This window comes from Empidonax traillii, unplaced genomic scaffold, assembly GCF_003031625.1.
Source record: "Empidonax traillii isolate 1590-97213 ecotype Southwest subspecies unplaced genomic scaffold, ASM303162v1 scaffold793:size290412, whole genome shotgun sequence".
Taxonomy (NCBI): domain Eukaryota; kingdom Metazoa; phylum Chordata; class Aves; order Passeriformes; family Tyrannidae; genus Empidonax; species Empidonax traillii.
In genome coordinates, this window is record NW_020955986.1 from 129,894 (window position 1) to 151,742 (window position 21,849).

General features: G+C 44.2%; 1 protein-coding gene across 2 annotated transcripts in view; it reads left to right on the forward strand.

Moving 5' to 3' along the window:
- Nucleotides 1-21,849, forward strand: part of LOC114066666 (cytochrome c oxidase assembly factor 1 homolog) — a 50,804-nt gene extending 28,955 nt beyond the window's left edge. For both annotated transcript variants that reach the window (XM_027901505.1, XM_027901506.1), the window contains 4 exons: nucleotides 14,003-14,105; nucleotides 16,765-16,916; nucleotides 18,793-18,869; nucleotides 21,497-21,849. In XM_027901505.1, coding sequence (XP_027757306.1) covers nucleotides 14,012-14,105; nucleotides 16,765-16,916; nucleotides 18,793-18,869; nucleotides 21,497-21,593 — 420 coding nt within the window. In that variant the 5' untranslated portion in view covers nucleotides 14,003-14,011 and the 3' untranslated portion in view covers nucleotides 21,594-21,849. The remainder of the gene's footprint in view (nucleotides 1-14,002; nucleotides 14,106-16,764; nucleotides 16,917-18,792; nucleotides 18,870-21,496) is intronic.

Consider the following 21,849-nt stretch of genomic DNA (forward strand, 5'->3'; position numbering starts at 1 on the left):
CTTGGGTGGAGGAGAATGGCCTGTTAGAAAGTGATGGCCAACATAAATGGAGAAGAACAAATAAGACAATTGAGGGTGTGTCTAATGGGTTCCAATATCCAGGACAAGAAAGGAAATTTAGCTCCTCACCTGCACCAGACTTGGGTAAATTTTAGCTCTGTTAGACGATTCTGCCGTCTTGGAAATGGGAATGGGTTTACACTGAAGAAGCCTCACATTAGGAGAGTAATGTTTCGGATACTGTGGGCCCTCATTACTAATTTTATAAAGATTAAAAAAAAAAATACCACAAGCTGTTTCACAATGCATTTACAGAAAGAATGGTAAGAGCAGTGAGTAGTGCATTTTATCCCAAATGGTTCATTTAACAGATATTAAATATGCATCTGAACACTGTCACTTTGAGGTACATTCCTAATCTGACTTTCCCTCTGCTTACAGCAGTATAAATAAGAATTATTCTATTGAAGTTAGCAAAGTCATTACCTGGTATTAAAATTGGAAGAGTCTTGCTTTTTACCTTTACACCAAATCCCATTCAATTCAGTAGGAATACAACAGTACATTTAAGTGGAATACAAGAACAGAGACAATTGGAAAATCTGTGTCCTAAATTCAGTGTAGGGTTCTGGAGTGGAATTTCCATCTGAGTACTCTTGAACATTACAGCATAAATACTCTTTTCCTGCACTGTAATCTAGTTTATTTTCCCCAGAAAGAAATATATTTTGGTTTTTTTTTTCAGAGGCCATATAAAACACATGGTTGTCTCCTGAGCAAATATCTCAAAGACCATAGCTTACACATTGTAAAAAAACAAATGACGTCTGTTTTGAAGCTATCTGCAGGTTTTTAGTCTATCGTCAGCATTTTTATTCCATACCAGTTTTCTGCACAGGGCAAAATATACACCCTTAGAAGGGTAACAACTGTGATAAGTTGTTAAAAACAGATTATCTCGGAAAGCAATTTTTTCCATTATGAAAGTGGCTTGTCATATATTAGTGAAATGAATTAGTCACTTAGCACACCTTTCACAACCTCAAAAGAATTAGATTATGGCCTATAAATTCCCCTGTGTGACAGGAGCTGCTCTTCTCTTTGTACATACAACACTATCACTCCACAGTTTCTGATTATGTTTTACTCATATGGAACCATAAATCACTCATAAATCAGTCCAAAGACTAAAACTAACCAAACCAGTTCATATTTCTCACATGAGATATTCCATTTGCACACCTTTCCAGACTGAACATTTTTTGTTGGGATATACAAGGATTCCAGGTACATGATGGTCCATGGAGAAAAGGTGACAGCATGACATCTGGAAGATGTATGCATGGGGAAGGGAGGAAAGTAGGAAAGCAACAGGGAAAGAAAGGGACATTTGCTTTTGATCCTTTCAGTTGAAGAAAGTCAACTGAACAATAGCTACCCAATTCATCCTTTGATTTATCCCTGTTTTCTGGAACTGTTCAGAGTAGAGAAGGCTGAAATGGCATCTCATCAATGTATGTGAAGGAAGAGTGTGAAGAAGAGGGACCCAGGCTCTTTCCAGCAGTGCCCAGAGATGGGACCAGAGACCATGGGCACAAACTGAAACACAGAAGTCACAGTCTGAACAGCAGGAAACATTTTTTCACTGCGAGGTTGACTAAGTGTTGGCACAGGTTGCCCAGGGAGGTTGTGGAGTCTCCATCCTTGGAGATACTCAAAACCTGGACAACCATCTGTAGGCAACCCAATTTGAGCAAGGATATTGGAAAAAGTGACCTCCAGAGAACCCTTGACCTCAGCCCTGGTATGATACTGTGATGCCACTTTGGTCTCCTGTCAGTGAGGGGTGATGCCACTCGTTTGCTTGGTGGCTCCCTTCAATCAGGAACAGCAAATTTTTTTAGAAATGCAGAGGGTGCTCCAGCAGCCAGGAGCTCTGGAAGGGACCCCAACAAGCACTTAAAGTTTGCAGTGGGAAGGAGCGAAATGCTTGTGGGGTCAGGATAGGCAACTTTGCATCTGGCAAATAATTAGAAACAAAGGAGGAGCTCAAGAATCATGTGTTACTTCCACTTCAATCGCTCAGAGAAACATTCCTATCCTTTTTGTTTCGGAGAGGGAGAACTGTGACGTAACTAATAAATATATTTTAAGTATCAACTGATTACTACAGCTTTGTGCCAGAGGCATTGGGAGCACAGGAGGGATGCTGAGAACTACTCTGAAAGGACTTGTCATGTGCAAAAGTACAGAGAGAAATCTTGATGCCTGAGTTTTATGACATTTGATTCCAGTGAAGACTACACTCAGGCCTCGGTGGTTTCTGGGGTTGTCATCACGTTTTCCATACTGATTTACTGAATCATTCTCCTGCACAGGATGAAGATAAGCACATCAAAGGGGGCTTAGGTCCAGGGGCTTTACAGTACCAGTTGCTGGTGCCTACAACACTTAGCTCTGGCCATAGACAGGAATCCTAGACTTTAGGGCTGCACTGTGATCACGCTGGGGGAAATATAGAAAAAAAGGGTCACACACCTCCCTCTGTCTCCTTTGACTAGCTTGTCTTCTTGAATGCCAGCTCTCCTACATGCTAAAAAAATAGCTGAACTGGACTTAAGGCAGTGCAGGGCAGCAGAAAACTTTAGAAGGCAAGTTCAGTGCCAGGTTCAACACTGCCTTTTCTCAGAATGTCACTCCCTGGAACAGCTTCCCACGAGCAGGGCAAGATAAGGTGGCGGTTTCTTTCTTTAGTGAATTTTGCAAAAGGATGGGACAGAGGAGGCTGAAACTTTCGAAAACAAGAACTCTGTAATGATGAGTTTGAGCAAAAATGCAGCACTTTGAAATCATACCTGGCACATTAGGGCAAGATATAAAAGTGCAAATGCAGCTTTAATGTAGAAGTAGCAAGTTTCAAACTGAAAATAGAACATCTTGCCAAGTTACAAAGAAGGCATTTTTTCATACTCTGCAGTAGGCAACCCTGTTATTAAATAATAATGCCTTCATCTCTTGGTGGTGCTGTTGGAAGTGGAAAAGGAGCTCTTTTCACATCTTTTCTAGTCTGTCTCTGCTTCTAGTAAATGCAAGTGCCTGGGTTTCTCTATCAGGGACCTCAGAGAAGCACTGCTGGGGTTAACATATTGTTTTGCCCAGGCAGATACAAGTGTATTGCAGAAGGCACTATGCAAATAGTGTTCACAGAGTTTATAATTTCCTGTTGGAACAGCAAAGAAAAGAAGGTCATTGATTCAAACCAGAGAATACAAATGATTTCCTGCCCACAAAGCTGCCAAATGCTTGGAGTTATTGATTTTTTTTTCCCTCCCTGCTGCTAACCAAACACTTCTGGTCCTGTCATGGGCATCATCAGCTTATTGACTAAGTAAACATAACCCATTAAGCTGAGCATTTTAAAAATAATAGAAAATTATAGCGACTGTAGTTAAAAAAAAAACAACAACAAAACAAAAAGAGAAGAGAGGAAAAACAGTTCCTGAAGTTAATTAACTTTAATGTAAATTCTAATTTCTGGAATTTAGGTTTGCATCCAAAATGGAGACAAAGCAGAGAAAGAAGACTCGGGGAAAAAAAAACAAGAAGCCAAAAAAGAGGAGGGTGCAGGGAAGTGGGTACTTCAGATTTTTATGACCACAAGTAAAATAAAAATTACTACAAAATTGAGATTGAAAGGGTAAAACTGTGTGACAGCAGCATGGTGAAGGCATGTTTTTATTTATTTATTTACTTGTTAGCAGCAGGAGGTCTCTGCTGTTGTCTGAATATTTTTTTTTTTAAGACAGGGCTGAGCACAGCTGATGCCTGGCCTCAGAACGTGTCAGTTTGAAGATAACACGTATGGTATTAATAAATGTAGAACAATACTTGCTGTCAAGTTGGTTACAAGGCAGTAGTTCACTGAAGGGGGCCTGACAATGTCAAAAAGCATTAGACCAGAGCCAGCAAATGCTTTATATGCTACAGCTGAACCTAAAAGATGAATTGATGCCCTGGATCTGACTTTAAGGCATCTGTCTGCTCTGAAGAGCGTGTGTTTGTCTGAAGAAGCAGGGAAACAAGTTGCTTTTCCCTCCTCCTCCTCCAGCCATCTGCTTACATGCAGAAGGCAAGGAGCAAGACACGGGAAAAATCCTAGCGTGCTGTAAATGGACCGGGATGCCTTACGGACAAAAACAGTCTTTAAAAGTAGCAGCACACACTCAGGAGAGATGTTTAGAGGCAACTCTGACCAGCAGGGAGGCAGCTACCAGGCTGGGACACTGCAGAGAGAGCTGACTTTCCCGTGGCACTCGCTGTTGCAGGTGCTGCTGCTGGCTTCCCTGGCCCTGAGCCTTGTGGTCCTTCGGTGTGAGAGTTAGCAGGGAGAGAAGAGCCAGTGGGAAGAGGCACCAGGAGGGAAGTAAACAGGCAGATTACAAAGTGGTGAAAAATAAGGGTATCGGTGTTCTACAGTGACTTAGAAAAGGTGTGACCATTTCCTCCACCCCCTCACCTTCATGCCTGTCGACTGAAGAATACTATTAAGTTAGGTAGTCACAGGTTATTAATGACCTGTTAACAGCTTCTTTAATTTTCTAATAAGTGCCAACTGCAGCTGCTATAATTATTCTGCTGGTCCTACAACACGCCCTGTGCCAGACTGCAAAATATTTTTTTTTTTGTCTGGAACACATTGTTGTGCCTCTTAACATGCGTGTACTGGACATGGGCGATTTCATACCTAAGCAAAATTACATCTTAGACTGTCAGAACCTTTTGCAGCCATTGAATGCTGGTATCTTCCAGCAAAGTAGGAACCAGGATGTGTTTAGTCACCTATTTTTACATGTGTGAATTCAGACACCCAAGGTTTATGGTTTTAGCCACAGTGATACAGTGAGTCAGTCCCTGAGCTGCTTGTGAAACCTGGGAGCATTGCCTTCTGCTTTGCTTGTGCTGGGCATCATTTGAACTACAAAAATCGGAGGTAAATTGAAAGTAAGGCTAAGTAGGGGCTTTTTCTATCAAAGCAGAGGTTCCTGGGAGTAACATTGTACAAAAGCAATGGTATCTCTTAATCACTCTTCCTAATTCCCACGAAGGAAAAGCTGAGTAGTGTGTGATGGGAAAACAAAACATAAACAAACAGAAAAACGTGTGTGTTGTGGCCAAAGTATTTCCTCTTCAACCTTCAGTTTAAGAAGTCTGTGGGCACAGATGCCTACCGGCATCACTAGCAGCGGTCATTGCCCGCTAATTGGTCCTGTTTCCTTTTCTAATGGATCACAGCACACCTGTGTGTCTCACGTGTGCCACTTTTGTCACATTTCATTGTATTGAGCCCTTGGTAATCCAGCATTTGGTCAACAAACCCCACAAACAAGTATTTGAAGGTTACAGTAGCAATAAGGTATGTTGTTAGCAGACCTATTTGAAAGCTACTAGTGAGGATGTGTCTTGAAAATGCCATAAAAAGCAGATGCTGAATTTTCAAAGACCTCAACAGTTTTAGAAAACAATGATCCTGTAAAGGTATTACCTGTTGAGCACACACAAAGCACACAATGTTTTGAAAAATCTCACCCATCAACAGTGTGCAAAGTGTGGTCTGTGCTTCTGTCCAGCTCTTGGGCTGTCACACCTCCTATGCTTTAGCTCCAAAAGCAAAGCTTGTCCCTATATCCCTAAAGGTCGGTTTGTTGTAGGAAACAGCCCTAGAATTGTGCTGAATCTGTGTCTAGGCTGGCATGACTTAGCCTAAAAGAGGGCATGGTTCACGGGCAGGGACGCAGCCCAGGTCTCTTGGCACCAGGTGTCTGACCCATCACAGGCTTCCTGAGAAGTTGTTCCATGTTTTTCTGCAACAGCTTCTCACAATGAAGAAAATGATCCTGTGTTCCCTAACAGGAACCTTTGCAGAAGGACCAAAGATTTAGAGAGTAACATTTAAAGTCTTAAACAGAGAGATATTTTTTCCTCAGATCTTTTCCCACACATATTCTGAGGAGGAAAATATGGATTGTGGTCAGCTGTTCTCTGAAATTCCTCTTGCCCTGACTCATTTTTGGAAGGGAATCTGATTCACATTCAACTGCCTTGTGAGCATCCAGCATATCTTTTCCTTTTTCCAAGGGTGGATGGATAAATCAGTAGCTACTGCCCAGATCAAGTCAAAGGTCTGACTCCAGATGCTGCACGTGCAGTGTGACAGATTCCATCACTTCCTTTGGCCTTTTGTACCCTCCATCTTGCACAGCTCTGTGCACAAGTTAACAAGCTGGATCTGTCTGAACAGAAACCTTCAAGTACTATGAGAATTTCTTTTCTCTATTTTTGATGGTTCCCATAATAAGTTTTTTTCCCTCCTTTTTGGCTTTCTGAGAATAGAACGTTTCTAGGTCAGAATCCCTGTTGGTCTTGTGCTGTTTTTGGTCCTCAATGCTTATTAAAAAGTCACAAGTCTTTGAGGTCAGTTTTTCCCCAGATCCTAATTTGTGTTAACAGATTTAGCTGATACTGAACCAGTTCTGCTCATATGGGCAAGGACCAACTTCTGGAAACGATCCAGATGTCCAAGATGTTCGAAAGTAATTAGTTTTCCTCAAAGCCTTAGGCTTTAAGTGTTGATCTGATATATTTAAAAGGGACTTGACTTTCAGAGGAAGGGTAGGATCTTTGTTTTTTGAAGGAGGGGCCCTTCTGGGAGGGCATAGAGATGGGCACTTGAAATAAACTTACCACATCTGAGGATCTGGGGGGAATTAGGGTAGCATTTTTTTAAACTATGAATAAGAGCAGTGTGTTTGTGAAGTGCCAAAAGTATGTACTGCTACAATATTATATAATAAAACACTTTAGATCAGCAAGGGTTTTGCCCATAGCGCTGCAAAGCTCCCCGGCACAGCTGATATTTTAAAAGCTTTATAAATCAGGCTCCATGCTGATCACAGCAGAGCAGATCACATCTTTTACCCCCTCATTTCCGGAAGCAGACATGTTACAAGGGAGCAAGCATGGTATGATTTACGCTATGTTCCTGCTTTAAACATTTTTTCCCTATGACTGCCTCCCCTGGCATTCAGTTCCTTTAGGTCACTGTCTACTGCATGCCTATTTAATGCATGCATGTGGATCAGATTACTGAAGTTAGTAAGACTACAGACAAGCATAAACCTTATCAGGATTGGCGTAAGAGATTGTAAACTTCCAGGTTGGTATTAACTTTTAACATAGCCACATACAGTTCCTAGCCCAATGACATTTGCAGTACTTCCGTGAGCTTTTGTGACCATTTTTCTTTCTCTTTGCAAGAGGGAGAAAGCCAAGAAGGTTATCAACAGACTCCTTGCGTTTCTTGATTTTTTTTCCACATCTCAGGATTTAGTAAGTTGACCTAAAGCTGGATAGGTCACTGGGTTTTGCTTTGAGATTTTGTCGGTGTCTTTGGCATAGTGAAAATATTGGACAGAGATAAATGCCCACAAACTGCCAAGAAAGCTAAGTAGTTACCACTTCACTGAAAGCATTGAGAACTCTTTGATCTTTCCATGAGAAATCATTTTGTACTCTTCATTGCTCCCTTACCTTGAAGGTTCAGTGAACCTATTCTAGGAAACTATGTACAGAAAACACACATCCCACTAAGAAAACCTCCCTGGCTTTACAGTCCCTTTCTGCTAAGCACAGAGGGGTATTCCATCTCATCCTGGCAGCACGAGACAGTCAAAGGACTGTATCTGCTATTTCTTTACATGATTCTTTTGTTTTAACGTGCCCATTTGGAAGCTGGGCTGTGACACTTGCTCTGGGGAGGCTCAGGTACAGCACAGAGCAGCTCTTTTGAACCTAGGATTGCAGCACCCATGACCTCACTCCCAGCGACGAGAGCTTTCCTGGGTAAACCACTCACCGTTAAAATCATAAACACCACTGATCTTTTCTTCCTGCACCTTGGATGCAACTATTTCATTTACCCTGCTTATGAATTCTTACTCCTAAATCCTTCGCAGTTCACCTCTAAAACACCAAAGGTGAACATTCACACCTTCTTCCCCCTTCCATGGTGTCCAATTACAGAAACATACAATTAGGGATGCTAATGACAGATTATGAGGCATTAACCTATAATGCCATCCTCCAATAACAGCAAAAATGGGTCACACTGTAGCTATAATTATCCTGGTTCTCTAGTAACACGCCCTAGTCGTGCCTTGTTTCTGTGATATCCCTTGGATTTCAGTGCAAAGTACAGGCAGCTCTAGATGTCTTGGGGGGTGATCTGGAGCAGATTGTTGATCTGGTTTGCACATGGGCACGGCCTTCAAAAAGACTGAACAATCTAGACTGCAGCATCTTTCCAGCTTAGAGAAAACCAATAAAGGATTTGGGCACCTGCCTTTGTAACCTGCAGTCGGGAAGGCAGACTCTGTTTCACAGAGAGATAAACTGAGGGACAGCAGGAGAAGGCTCCTTGGACAATGGGAATGGTGGCTCCACTGCTTCTGCCTGCTCAGCACTGGGGTGGTGGTGGTGCAGTAGTCTGCAGGGTAAGAGGGCACACAGAGGGGTGAAGGTGGGTGGGCAGGAAGAAGAGAAATGCAGTACAGGTGGATGAGAATTCTAATCCAATACTCACTGGATGAGACAGTGTAGCTTAAGAGCTCAAAGGGAAGTAGTCTGTGATAGTGGAACAGAAATGCCATTTTATAAATAGAAAAGAAACATGAAAATAAGAGTGCCCAAGAGAGGAAAGAAGGGAAATGAAACTAAGATATCTGAAGGCACCATACAGGCTTTGTGCTGGCTGAGAAAGCCACCTGCATTGTAGCCCCAGGAGAAGTGATACAGCTACAAGAGTAAGGTGGCTGTTTGGAGTCCTTAATCACTTTATTGACTACGTTCGCTTTCCTTGTTAATTAGCCAGCAGCAGAGGCGGAAAATAAACTTTGGACCACTGGCAAGCCAAGAAACAGTGCTTCTCATATGTAGAGTGGTCCTTTCAAAGCATTTACACCGGGGAAGTTACACATTTCTAGGAACCGATCCACAAGGAGACCCTGGGAGGGACCATTTCAAAGCCGGCTGAAAAGGTGTTTTACCTCCCTAAATGCCAAAATATGCATTTTCAGTGCATCTGAAGAAGAATCACATAGGGAAGAAAAAATAAAAAAAAAGTATTACTCTGACTTTTGGGTTGACTGTGAATTAAGCAAACTTCTTTCCTACAAGTTTCTGAGGGTTTGGGTGAAAGCAGTTCATACACAAGACTTTGGTGTTTCTGAACATGCTGGCAGGGGTAAAATTTGTGCTGTTACTTCTCAGAAATGAGGTAAATAGTATGTTGAGACTATTTCTATGAAAAAAGGGGACTAAAATATGCTGAAATCCTGTCAAAACACTCCTGCTATACTGTCCTGTTTTTGGTGACAGTACTGATGAAAGTATTTTGTAGGCAGTGAGTGTCAAGACGTCTCTAAAATATTGTCTGGCATGCTATTTGTGTAGAAATTGGCATACACCCAGATGCCTTATGGATCTTACAAGATCAATGGATGGGCAGGAGAGCAAGAATGTGAAATACAAGTGTGCACTCGTGTGTGGTTTGCCTGACATTCCCCTCATCTTCTGTGACTTCCTGGGTGGCTTGCAGAAAACCTGGACCTAGGACCAATTCAAATCCCACCAGCCCAAGGGGATCTTTTCGTTGCAGAAGGGTCAGGCAACAGTTCCAGCTTTGAAGTTAGATGCTCAGGTCTATCTATCTTAATTTAATTGCAGTCTTTTCCACATGTATTTAGTGTCAATACCTCAGGACTACCGTGGTTCAAGGTAGTTTAAAGGCTCTCAGTTGCTTGCCTTGGTGGCCTGGCACTATATTGTATTTGCCCAGATCGAGTTAGCCACCAGTGATCACAATGAGTTTGCATGGACCAAGTTAATTCTCTCTTATTTCAGAGCAATATCATTGTTTACTGTTTGGTCTGTGATATGACCCAGAAACTGGAGATGCTGGGGGAGCTTGGTAATGTTGGGAGGAGGAGAAGGAGGAGAAAATGCCTTCCCTATAGACCCTGCAGCTTCCTTGCTCAGTTCTGAGGAAAATAAAATTAATGTTTGAGGCTTGGTGAAAATGCCCTTGCTTCACCACTACCCGCCTTTGATGGAGGTGCCTGAGACGAACCTCTGCCACATAAATTTCAGAGACCAGACAGAAAATTCAAATTTGCGAAAATAAGGGAGACTCTCTAAAGGCCAGCCTATTTTTAGAAGATCCTCTGTGGAGAAAACAAAGTCTAATTAGAAACAGCCTTTATTGTTACAGTAACTCACCATTTCACATGTGACCCTGGGAGTCTTCTACCTCTCTGGGTTCACTAAGTCTCTTTAACTGCCTGAGTCCCTCTCAGGTTCAAAGTCAATCCTGAATACTACCTTCTCCTCCATACCTTACTATTTTCAAGACACAAAGTGAGCATTACCGTTACTATGATGCTCTGCTCTTTATTAGTTATTTTTTTGAGAACACTACTTATTATGATTTAATGTTTCTTCTCTTGGTGACTGTAGGTTAAGTGTTTCTGTGTGTGCTAATCTCCACTTAATCTTTCTTACCACTGCATATGAAGTGGAGGAAAAGATGTCTCCAGAACAGCGTGGCTTGGAAACTGTGCTTTTTTAATTACCGGCTGTGAAGAAATCTGTTTTTCCACCAATTGACATGCATACTTTTTTAGTGGTATAACAGGTTCTGAGGGGAGATCTCCACCACAGATAGCAACATGAACTTCCCTCCTTAGGAGGCAATTGCCCCTGTATCTGCAAGATTCTTCCAAATGCATTGTCTTACAGTTACCCTTTGTGGCAAATGAAGTGGAGGGGGTTTGGTCCTTCCCTCTGAGAGCCTCTACACTTTGCAAGGCTGTAAGAAATTTTCAGAAGTGCTCAGGACAGGAAGCATGCCTCTGGGCATGCCTCTGCTTCCCTTCCCCAGTGAGCCACCTCTACAGCACTTCAGTAGCAGATTGGAGCAACAAACACAGTTGGCCATAGGACAGAAATCCAAGTGATGGGTCCTTGCATACAACAGATCCTTACTGCATTTTGGCCTTCCACAAGCTGACACCATCAGCATCTCCACTGTCACCATTCAGAAGTCATCAGCAGCTGTGTGCCAAAAGATGTAATATCCAAGCATCCATTCCACCAGGGACCAGGACGGCAGGGAAGGGAAGTAGCAGCCCTCCTGTAAGGGATGCACTGGGCTCCAAGGACACTTCTGTCCTTGGCTTTGGAGGTTGACAGGGAATTGTGGGATCAGTGAGAAGGTTTGCAAAGTCTTGAGAGGCTTGTTAAAACACCGAGCTCTGAACCAACCTCTTCCCACAGTGTGCTGTCATAGGACTGGCTTGGGAAAACAGCTGAGAAACAAGAGAGAGGAGAGCATCAAGGTCTAGCCAGGGGACGGGGTGGTCCAGCCCGTGGGCTTCCCACTGTGACCAAAAGCAAGCAAAGAAGATGTTCTCCCTATTACATAAAGAGGACCTTGGGCACACCTCAGCCCTCCACATTTCTGCCTCACCAGGACCAGCAACAGATGACCTCTGCGGGCAGAGGCAGCACATCGGGATCAGCCAGGTGCTGCATGGGGCAGGAGTGAGTAATGGGATCACTGTTTCTCAGCAGCCAAACTCCCTGGCCACATGTCACTGTCTCAGCACGACAGCGGTGGGGATGAGATTCTGTGTGAGCATGTGACTGATCAACACAAAGCTCTTCCTGCTTTCCATCCATCTCCCTTGTTTGGGTGCAAGCAGAGCGTGGGACCTAACAAACCTCAAACCCACTGACAGCGAGTTGCAGAGCCTCTAATTTCCGTTGTTTACTAGTCAGGTCCCCTGAGCCTCGGCCAGAACCTCCTCACTGGTCTCACTGGTGCAAGAGCTCCGTGTCTTCCCACTCTTACTCAGCAAACTGCCAGCAGCACCCCCACCCCCAGACATTTGCATTCAATTACCCTGAATTTCATCACAGAAAGCAAATTTTGCCTGGCCACAACTTTGGAAGGGGCAAAAACAAATGCCGCAGGTCACAACCTGTTATATCTGATCCTCCCTCCAGATTTACCACGGGTTTTTTTTCCCCTCCCTCCCTGTTATGTGGTGTTGGTCTCAGATCCTCCTCTTGGCCAGATGAATCTTACAAGAAACTCGGTTATTAATCAGATTTTGCAGGGATTTAAGGAAAGTTGCAAACACAAGCGTGCAAGCAGAAAGCTCTCACTACCCTTGTGAAACAGCTACTGCTGTTTCTCTGTAAAACCACACTTGTATTTCCTCTGCTGCAACTTCTCATGCCCCTCCATTTCCTCAGGGGAAGCAATGAAGAAAACTCATCAGAGAAACAAATCAGGAGGAAGAGGACTGTACCAATGGCACAATTTGGGCATTTTGGGACATAAAATAGATGTAGCACCCACGTGCCCCTTTGTATTTCTACCACTACTAGTGATCCACAAATCTGAAGTAAATTAAACAGTAAACTTAAATATTTGGAATTCTTAAAAATCAAGGGAACTAGTTCACAAGGAAAGCATTCACCTGAGGAATGCTTTACAATTACATGCTAGTGCCGACAGAGCACTACATGAAATTTATACTTGAGTTGCACTCAGTTTTCCTCAGGCTAGAGCATACAAGAGGCAGCTTATGGGCATTGTCAGCAGAGTGGTGAGCAGAGGGAGGCTGCCAATGTCACCCTGACCCGGCCACGATGGGAAGAAGTCCTGACATTTGCCTCTCCACCCTCTCTAAACTGTGGTTGCCGACTGAACAATACCTGACTAACACACACCTGAGGGATGCTAGAGGTGGTTTTCACAGCAGGACTCAAACGACCTTGCCCAGGTCACATTTCTGTAGCTGGTTTGGGCCTTGGTTTATTAACCAGCTCTCTCGCTGAGTGTAACATTTAGTCACACCATCATGTGACAAGTGTTTGGGATTAGAAATCCCAAACAGTTACCCCAGTTATTCATATGTTTATGTGCCTATTTGAAAAGAGCAGCTTTTTGCTAATGTGATTTTTTTAAATTGTTGTCAAAACCAGTCCTCTCTCCCATCCCAGCTGCAGGAGCATCAAGAGCATAAGTTGATACTTAGACGCTCTCGTTCAAGTCCCATCCTGCCACAGCCTGAAGCAACATGCTACTCCCCCACTGACGACTCAGCGTGAATCCTACTAACCTGCTGTGAGCAGGAACATTAGCTCAGGCTCCTCAGGTCACACAGTCCCCCTCTTACTCAAACGGTGGAAATGTTTGGTAGGTTGACTTTCTCAGAGGTGTTTCTCATTCTGCTGGGTCATACATTCAAATGCCAAAATTGTGACTCATTAACGGGGCAAGTTTGGGCTAGGGGGTGCAGGAAGGGAGAAAAATAGCTTGCAAGAGCCTTCCTGTTTATCCACGGCTTGGGAAAAAAAATGACACAACAGAATACACACACCCTGGCTCCATTATCTTTGCTGGCACGGCGCTGGCTTGGCTCTGTCCCTTAAGACTCCGGGCCAAATCCATCCCTGCCTCGAGCATGTTTACTTTAGAGGAGTTTACTCGAGAGAGAAATCTGGCCCCCAGAGCCTGAATGCTCGCAGTGTGCGAATGAGCGCACGGGCACCGGCAGCCCCCGCGACAATGCCACCGCACTGGCCCCCGGCCACACCGGGGAGGTCATTTTCTTTCTCAGCAATTAGTGAAGTGGTGGCATCACTAAAGGAAATTGAATAAAAACATTCAACCCAGCTGGGTTCCCAGTTTGCTCTGTTCTCACTGCCCTTCCTTCTGGGCCAACGGTGGGGCCCCAGCAAGCAAGAGCCCAATGCCTGTGCACTGCACTTTCATTCAGGCCTGGTTGGAAAGGGCTTTTGGGAAAGAGGAGGAGGGGGAGAAGTAACCCTTTGGCTTTCTTCTTTTACAACAAATGTCTTCCCTTTCTCTTTTCAGGGAGGAAAAATGCCAGCTTCTCTAAAAAAACTGCAGCAAATGGCTGTTTTCATGGGACTGTTCAGTGGTGGCGGATGCATCGTGATGTATAATCTTATGCAAAGTAAGTCTTGCTGCTGTTAGCAACCTCACTTCTCATCTGCCCCTTTCACTGGCTTTTGTGTAGCAGGGAATATATATAGCAGCATGCAAGATGTGAAAAGCAGATGAAGTCAAGGGAAGTGCGGCTGAGCCTCTGGGTTCTGCCTCTGTGGGCTCTGCTTTGTTCATCCCCGGGGCTTTTGCTCTTCCAAGCCCCGCTGCATGCATTTCCAGAGGCAAATATTGCATAGGAAGCAAGCTGTTGTGGTCAGAAGAAAGTCTGGTTTTTGGGGGTTTCCTGAGGGTGAAGCGAAAGCTTAGCCAGTAATACAGGTTTCATTTCTTCACTGAGATTTTATAACCGGGCAGTAAAAAAGGACCATCTGCGAGAAGGTATCAATGTCTAGCAGTTTTATCTGTAAATCTCTAAGTGGTGCTGGCCCTTAAACACAACAGCACCTGTGAAATGCTAAGACATCATTACTTTCTCCTGAATGAGGGATAGATAAGAGCATCAGCACTGAGAAGACCAGGACAAGGAGAGAAAATCTAGACAGGTGACATTGCTGTTTATAGACATCTCTAGCTGGTTCACATCTCTGGCCAAGAATCCAAATTACTAGTCCAAGTGATAGATGTTTCCTTTCTCTAAAACAGCTTCTAGATATTTAGCATCAGAACAGAAATAGGCTTTGCCTCTCTCTCAGGGGGTGCTGTAGGCCTCTTGGCCCTATGCCTCTCCCTTGTTGGTGCTATCAAAGGCTATTGCTTTTCACCTACCCTTATATCAGAGGATGTTGCCAGGAAAGTGTAGCCAAGCCTGTTTCTCGAGCCTTCAGATAAGCTCCGAAACCTCCCCTTCATTTTACACATATTAATAATAAATCAGACAAGGCTGGAAAGCAGGATTTAATTTTAGGTAGCTCATGCCCTCAAGCTCTGGAGTACATGACAGAAATATGATCCTTACGCTTTAAAATATTGAATCTGGCTTTAACAACGACATTAACATTTTTTTAATTTTCAACTTCGGCATTGTTACCTAGAAATCTCATGGGGAAGTCACCCCCTTGCTATACAGCAAGTCAACAGGGCTCGTTCCTGCATCACTTAGCATCAATAAAGTGGTGAAACACAAAGGCTACTTCTGCCTCTGCTGCAACACCAGTGGCCACTGAGTAGCTGTCTGGTAACTTGGTGGCAAGCAGCGGGAGAGAGTTGCTTCCCTTTCTTTGAGCTGAAGGGAAGTTTGCACGCACACAGTCTCTGTGCAAACACTCAGGTAATCCCACTTCTACTCACTCTCCGTCACCTCCACACCCTTCTCACGGAAGCAGGCTGCTCAGCCAACTCCAGCATCCTTTCAGCTTTTCTACCAAGAGATTTGTGTGAACAAATGGGTTAGTTGGGTGTTTTACGTTTAAGGCATGAGATGCTAACAAGGAACAGCTGAGAAGGAGCACCAGGAAACTAGAACCCATTTCCCCTCCAACCTGCAGGATGGACACAGTATATTTTTAACGTGGTCTGGGAGGCTGTTTGCCATAATCTAGAGGCACTGAAGGGCTGGCATGCTGCAACTCCTTTGGCTGGAGCTCCTTAAGATGGTCTGGGGGAGGGGCAGGGGAGATCCAGCTCAGCCTGCAGCCCAGCAAAGCTGTTTCTATGCCAACTGGATGCTGCCTGCTCACAGAGGATGCCTCTAATTAGGGAGAGGGGGCAGCATTCTTCTGCCTTATGCTCCAAGATTATTACTGACAGGAAAGAGACTATGAAACAAACCTTACACCTTGTTCTAAGCTCTTTGAAATGTGAGGGCAAAGTCGCCAGAGTAGGATTTTTGCAAATGCACACTCTTGGCTTAACTCTGCCTTTCCTGGTGTCAAGAGAGGGAAGTTATGCTGGCATGAGTACATCTAGAAATCCCAGCAAGCGAGCCTTAAAACTGTTAAGAAGCAAATACCTGCCACCATAGGGGAGGGCCGTCAAGTTTCCAGCCTCTCAACTCTGCGCTGTCCATTGGCACCCACGGCACAGCTAGACGTAGCAACCAGGCACTGATAAACAGCAGTTTACCACAATTGCCCTCCATATGCCAACACTGCAGCATTCATCTCCTGTGCTGTTGTGGCTGCTTGACCAGTAACTCTAATGGTGCTTCCCTGTGCTTCCCTTTGAATGCCTCTGTCTGTAGAGTTGCAGCTTTGTGGCTGCCACTTGGAAAAGCTGGGTCAAGACCACAGCAATGGTTCCACAGCAGCAGCTGTTCCTGTCCCACATCAATGTCTGCAAAATATTCTCCGTTCCTCAAGTATTTTATGTACCTCCTATTAAAAAAAAATATGCTTGAATTACCCTTAGAACATTTCAGATATTCATCCCTGTGCCTTCCTCCCTCCCCCTTTTTCTTCCTTTTAGATGACCTGCAGATACATGAAAACTGAGGAGACACAGCCATGAGTTGAACTCTATATCAGTGTGGAACAGGCTATGTTCAGAGCCCTTTTCACTTAAATGAGCTGAATAACATTTGATGTAAGGGTGTGTTTCCTCCTTTAGCCAAAGTTCTCCTAATTAATAATTAGGGAAAGGTGTTGTAGTCTGGAGAATTTTTTTTTTTTTTAGGGTATGTTTTGATTTTAAGTGAACAGTCCCCTCCCTACCCTGTTTCTCTCACCTAGAAAGTTTCGCCAGGACCCAGTATTACCAGCAAGCTTTGGAGCAACTGAACAGCAATCCTGATGCCCTGGAAGCCCTGGGTGCCCCCCCTCTTAAGGTTCACAACATCCGACTGACAGATGGGAGTAATCGCGTAGACACAGAAAGAGCACAGGTAATGCTGGGGAGGTTGGTGTCACAGGGTGGCTTCCCAAGATGTCAGGTGACAAGAGATCAGCCAGGGGATTTGGTGACCTGATCAGAAGCTCACGAGTCACTTGAGGACACTGAAAGGCAGTAGAATAGGATACTGGTTGATTTGGAAGAGGAATGGATTTCTACTAGAATAGAGACAGCAATAGCAGCACCTCCATGTTGTGCTATATGGGCACATCTCAGAATGCCAAGGGACCTCTCAAGCCAGTCGAGAGCCCTCCTGCCACTGTAAGCCACAAAACCATTTTCAGAGGCGTATCAGATCCAGCTTTAAAATAGCACCTGTCTCCCTTTCCCTGCCAGATATGTCCCATGCTAGTTTTTAAAGTTCAGAGAGAAGTTTTATAGCCGCTATGCTGTGGTACAGCACAGTTGGTGTGGTTTCTAAAGGCACCTGTAAGTTTGTGTCATGGGGAACAGCTGCCCAGCCTGAGACTGAGCGCGTGGGTTACACAGCGACTGGAAAATGCTGCGCTGCGTGTGAAGTCTTGCACAAGGCTGCCTTGTGTCAGCCCAGGGATGGGCCCAAGCAAACCTTGCAAACACAGGTCCACCTCCACTCAGCGTTGCTGCCTGAAGAGGACTTTTCCATCAATGTTTTTACCCCTTAATCCAGGGCTAGTTGCCCTTCCCTCGTTTGCTGGTGACACAAAACGCCCCTAACGACTCTCCAGGTCATTCACTGGGGTAACTTGTCACATCAGAATAATTTTGTTCTTCCTGTTGAGTAGTTCTGAATTTTGGGGACCAAGCAAGGGCATTAAGGAATGGGTCAGACAGTACAATGAAGGAGAGGGACTGCCAGGGCAAGATAAAACCCCCGCCTTTAACCAACTCAAATAAAATTCCTTTCCATTTCGCTCCAGGTAGGCTGCACTCATGTGATACCCTGTGCCAAAATGTTTCCCGGGTTTTATAGATTCTGCCAAGAAACATATCTAAGGAAAAAAATGTGCAAAACCCCACACAGTCTCTTATGCTGACTGAAAGGAAGATTAGCTTTCCTACTGGTGTTTTCTTATGTCACTGTTTAAGAATGCTGGTCACTTGGGTGACTCAGGATGAAGTCAAACTCTGCCTTCTACCGACCTCACCCAAGACACAAGCCACCAACTTTCTTCTCCACTTTTTCATGCTCCTAAGCGTTCATGTTCCCATGAAATAAACTGGTTAATCCTCATTGTACCATAGGTCAAGTTACTGACTCCACAACATTCCCATCTCCTGGGTCTGTTGGAGAACACCTGGCATTTTCTCTTTGTGATTGCAACACCACCAGCAAATGCTACACCCGAAACATATTCTTTTTTTTTCAGACATTAGACCAAGTTGGCCATGGTCACTGCTGCAGCTCCAGCTTTGTTTGTCAACAACTGAGTGATAAAATTTGTAACACTGAAAAAAAACAAACCAAACACCACTGAAAATCTCGTTGCCTTGGTGTGTGTTAGGGGACTCATATGCAGAGGATCTCAACCTAATGGCTTGTTATGGTTATGGGAAGCTCTAACAGTGCAGGTCACCTCTGGATGACCATGCATTCTGGTAAGGAAAGGTGTTTGCTCATAAATATTTCAGAGAGCGAGTGGTTTTCCCTGGGGGTTGCAGCTGTAACACAGTACATTCTTTCAGCAGAGAGAGATTAATGCATGGCAGAACAGACATACTTGTGTAGCCACACACATGTTAGCTGTTAGAATAGCTTGGTCAGACTCTGAAATACGGCGAAAAACATACTTAGAGTTTAAGGCAAAGAGCTGTTGAGTCTTTAACTGCAGAAGGAGCAAATGTCCTTTTTGCTTTGCTGAATCTTTAACATGCTTTTACATTTGCAGATAAAGTTACCGGTATCTGGAACAAAATCAGCGGGATACCTCTACATTAACTCGGAGATGGACCACTCCCGTCAGTGGTGCGTACCGGGGGAGGTGCCGGGAGAAATGTCTAGATGCAGGGAAAGAAGGGGGTAGGAGAGAAGAGTAGAGCAGGATATTTGCTTTAGTCATCCGTGTTGCTGAGATCATGCACACAAAGCAAGCGGAAACTCCTGTCTCAAGGTCTTGTGAAAGGTCATTAACATCATTATGACTAAAATGTAAATTAGTTGAGAAACATATTGAATTCATCTCTCTGAGTGCCAACAGAAGAGCAACACACGAGCCATTCTTTTGTGTTAAGTGTGTTCTGCAAACTGTAGCTTTGTACACATACAAATACTATAAGCCAAGGTAATGCATTGTTCCCTCCCAATTCTCCTCCCCACGGAGGTGCAGAGGCTGTTGAACAGCAGTCCTAACTCTAGTCTAGTATGGATTGCAGTAGGCGAATCACACATTACACCAGAGCCATGCAAGGCAAGCTCAAAATGCAGGATTTTTTTTTTTTTTTCATTTCATAAATATGGTCCTTATGGTTAAAAAAAAGAAAGTGCTAGAACCGATATATTATAGTTGAAGAATGCTCTGATTCCACATCGTATGGAAGTGACTTTACGGTTTTGTAGTACCGAAACCTGAAAACCTCCTTTGTCAAGGGTAAACTGGTTTCTAGAACTGGACAAGGAATTACTACGTGAATTCAAAGTCCATCTTCCACTGCAAAAGACTAAGTTTTATTAGATGCAAAGCTCTTGTTAGGTACTTCTGTTAGCTCTGTTTGAAAACCAAAAAGCTACAAAACTTTAACTCAGCTGCCACCAGCATATGGTAATGTTTTCTTTTCATAATTCGATGAGCATGACTTACAGGGTTTCTCTTCTGAGTAAGTACAGGAAGTAAAGTGTAAAACGATGTGAGGAAGGCACTGGACTGGGACTTGAAAAACTCAGTACCAGGCCTGGCCTCCTCCCTAGTGACCAGAGATAACTCTGGAGGTCCCCAGCCACCTTTCTTGCACACATCACTTCCCTGGTGCCTCAGCTCTGCTCTCCTTACTCCCCCTTAGCCTCTCACAGACTAGGGAAATAACAGTTCCCTGATATTCCATGTTCACAGTAAGGATAACTGAAGATTGCAAGGTACTGAACTATGTTAATGCATACATATCTCTCAGAGTTTTTCTTTAAAATGCTTTTTAAAAAGTTTTTTAAAGCTCTCCATGAATTTCTACAAGCTTAAGATAAAAAAAAAACACAACCAAAACAAACAAACAAACAAACAAAAAAAACCAAAACAAAAAAAAAAACCAAAACAAAACCAAGTGTCTTCTTGTAAGAGGATTTATGGCAGATGAATCTGTTGGACTCAACCAACTTCGTCTGTGTGCAAGGTCCTGTGTACAGCTTGTGGGGCTAAGGCAGGACTTGAGGTCCTTGCACCCAGACGAGGAGCTAACAGTAAAATGGCTGGGACTAACAAACATGTAAACAGGCTATCCTGGTGGAATTCCACAGTATATGGGTGTGTGCTCTTCCAGTGGTGACTGGGGAGGCAGTCAGGCCCATACGGACAGAGGTACATGACACCGGGAGTTGAGTGCTCTGTGCAAGAGTAGTTTAGTCTGCCCATAGGGGTTTATTTGTTTATAAAAGAGAAGGCAACTGAAAAAAGGGAAATCTGGAGTCTGTGAGCTCATTTGGAGCAGGAGGAAAAGGCATTCGCTCAAGCACAGGCAGTGCAGGGGTAGGGAGGGTGTCCAGAGGTGAGGGCGACCAAGGCACCAGTCGTGCAAAAGGACACTTGCCTGCCCTGAAGTGAACTGAGGGAAGGGCTGAGACCCCAGGCCATGCTGTGGGGAGGGAGCAGTTCCTCCTTCAAACCCGGTTATAAAGGAGGAATTTGCTTGTTCTGGGTTGGGGGTGGAAGCAGAGGGGGCAAAGAGCCCTGCTGCAGACCCACTGCACAGAGGTGCAGCAGCCTTATTACCTAATTTTATGTACTCAGCACTGACTCCAGCAAAAGCAGAGCTGGGCAAGCACCAGGACCTTTTGTAAAAATCCTGTTTTAGTACCCCAAAATAATAGTCCTTTCCAGCTGGAAAAGCAGCATGACCAGTCTCTCAGAAGTGGGTTTGGAGCAGAGCTTAGAGGAAGGAAAAGACTCCCCCTCAGTCTCCAACAAATGCAGTTTTCCTTCTTTGAGTAACCACTGTCGTACCCTGTCAGGGTTTCAGCAGTCACATTGAGCGATCACACAGTGTTCAAACTCCTCCAAGCCAGGATAATTCCTTAGCAACACCGTCTGGCTCCAAGGCCAGAGAGGAGTGGAGCAAAGGAATGTAGCCGCAGGATGGAGAGGAAAAAAAGGCAATGGGTTGGGGGAGGAATGTCCTATCTAAGAAGAGCTAGGATTTTATTTGAGTTGCAGCAAATAGGAAACAGGCATCCCAGACCTTTGAATCTGGGCTGTGCTATGCTGTTAGGGAGAACAGCTTTCAGAAGCTGGCGCTCGCAAACTGAGTTTTAAAGCTCTTGAGAGAATTTTTAAAAGCAATGAATGTGTGGAATGATTTGTTTCTCTGTGCCAGCTATTTCTACGCTGACTTTACTATTGTATTAAAAGTGATTGATACGAGTTAAAAATCTGCTTTGTTTTGTGTCAGCTGGTGCCTTCAGGATGTCACCTTGAAACTACGGGATGGTCAGAATATCCCTGTTTACCCCTCCCCGGTGGAAAGCTTTGGTGTGCAAGAAGGCTAAAAATCAGAGACAGCTGCCTCTCCACCTCCCATTGAGCCAAAGGAGCCATTAATCGATTGCATCCTGCTGTGTCCATGAATGTACACAGTTGTCACAAGTGACAGTTTCGCTTAAGTGGGTGCTCTCAAGACAATTTTGTCCCTAAGATCGACCTCATCACTGTTGTAATTGTAATTTCTTTCTTTTGCTGGTTCATTCATGTGTTCAACAGAAGCCTAAAATAAATACCTTGCAAAAGGCTTGCTGCTCCAGAGAA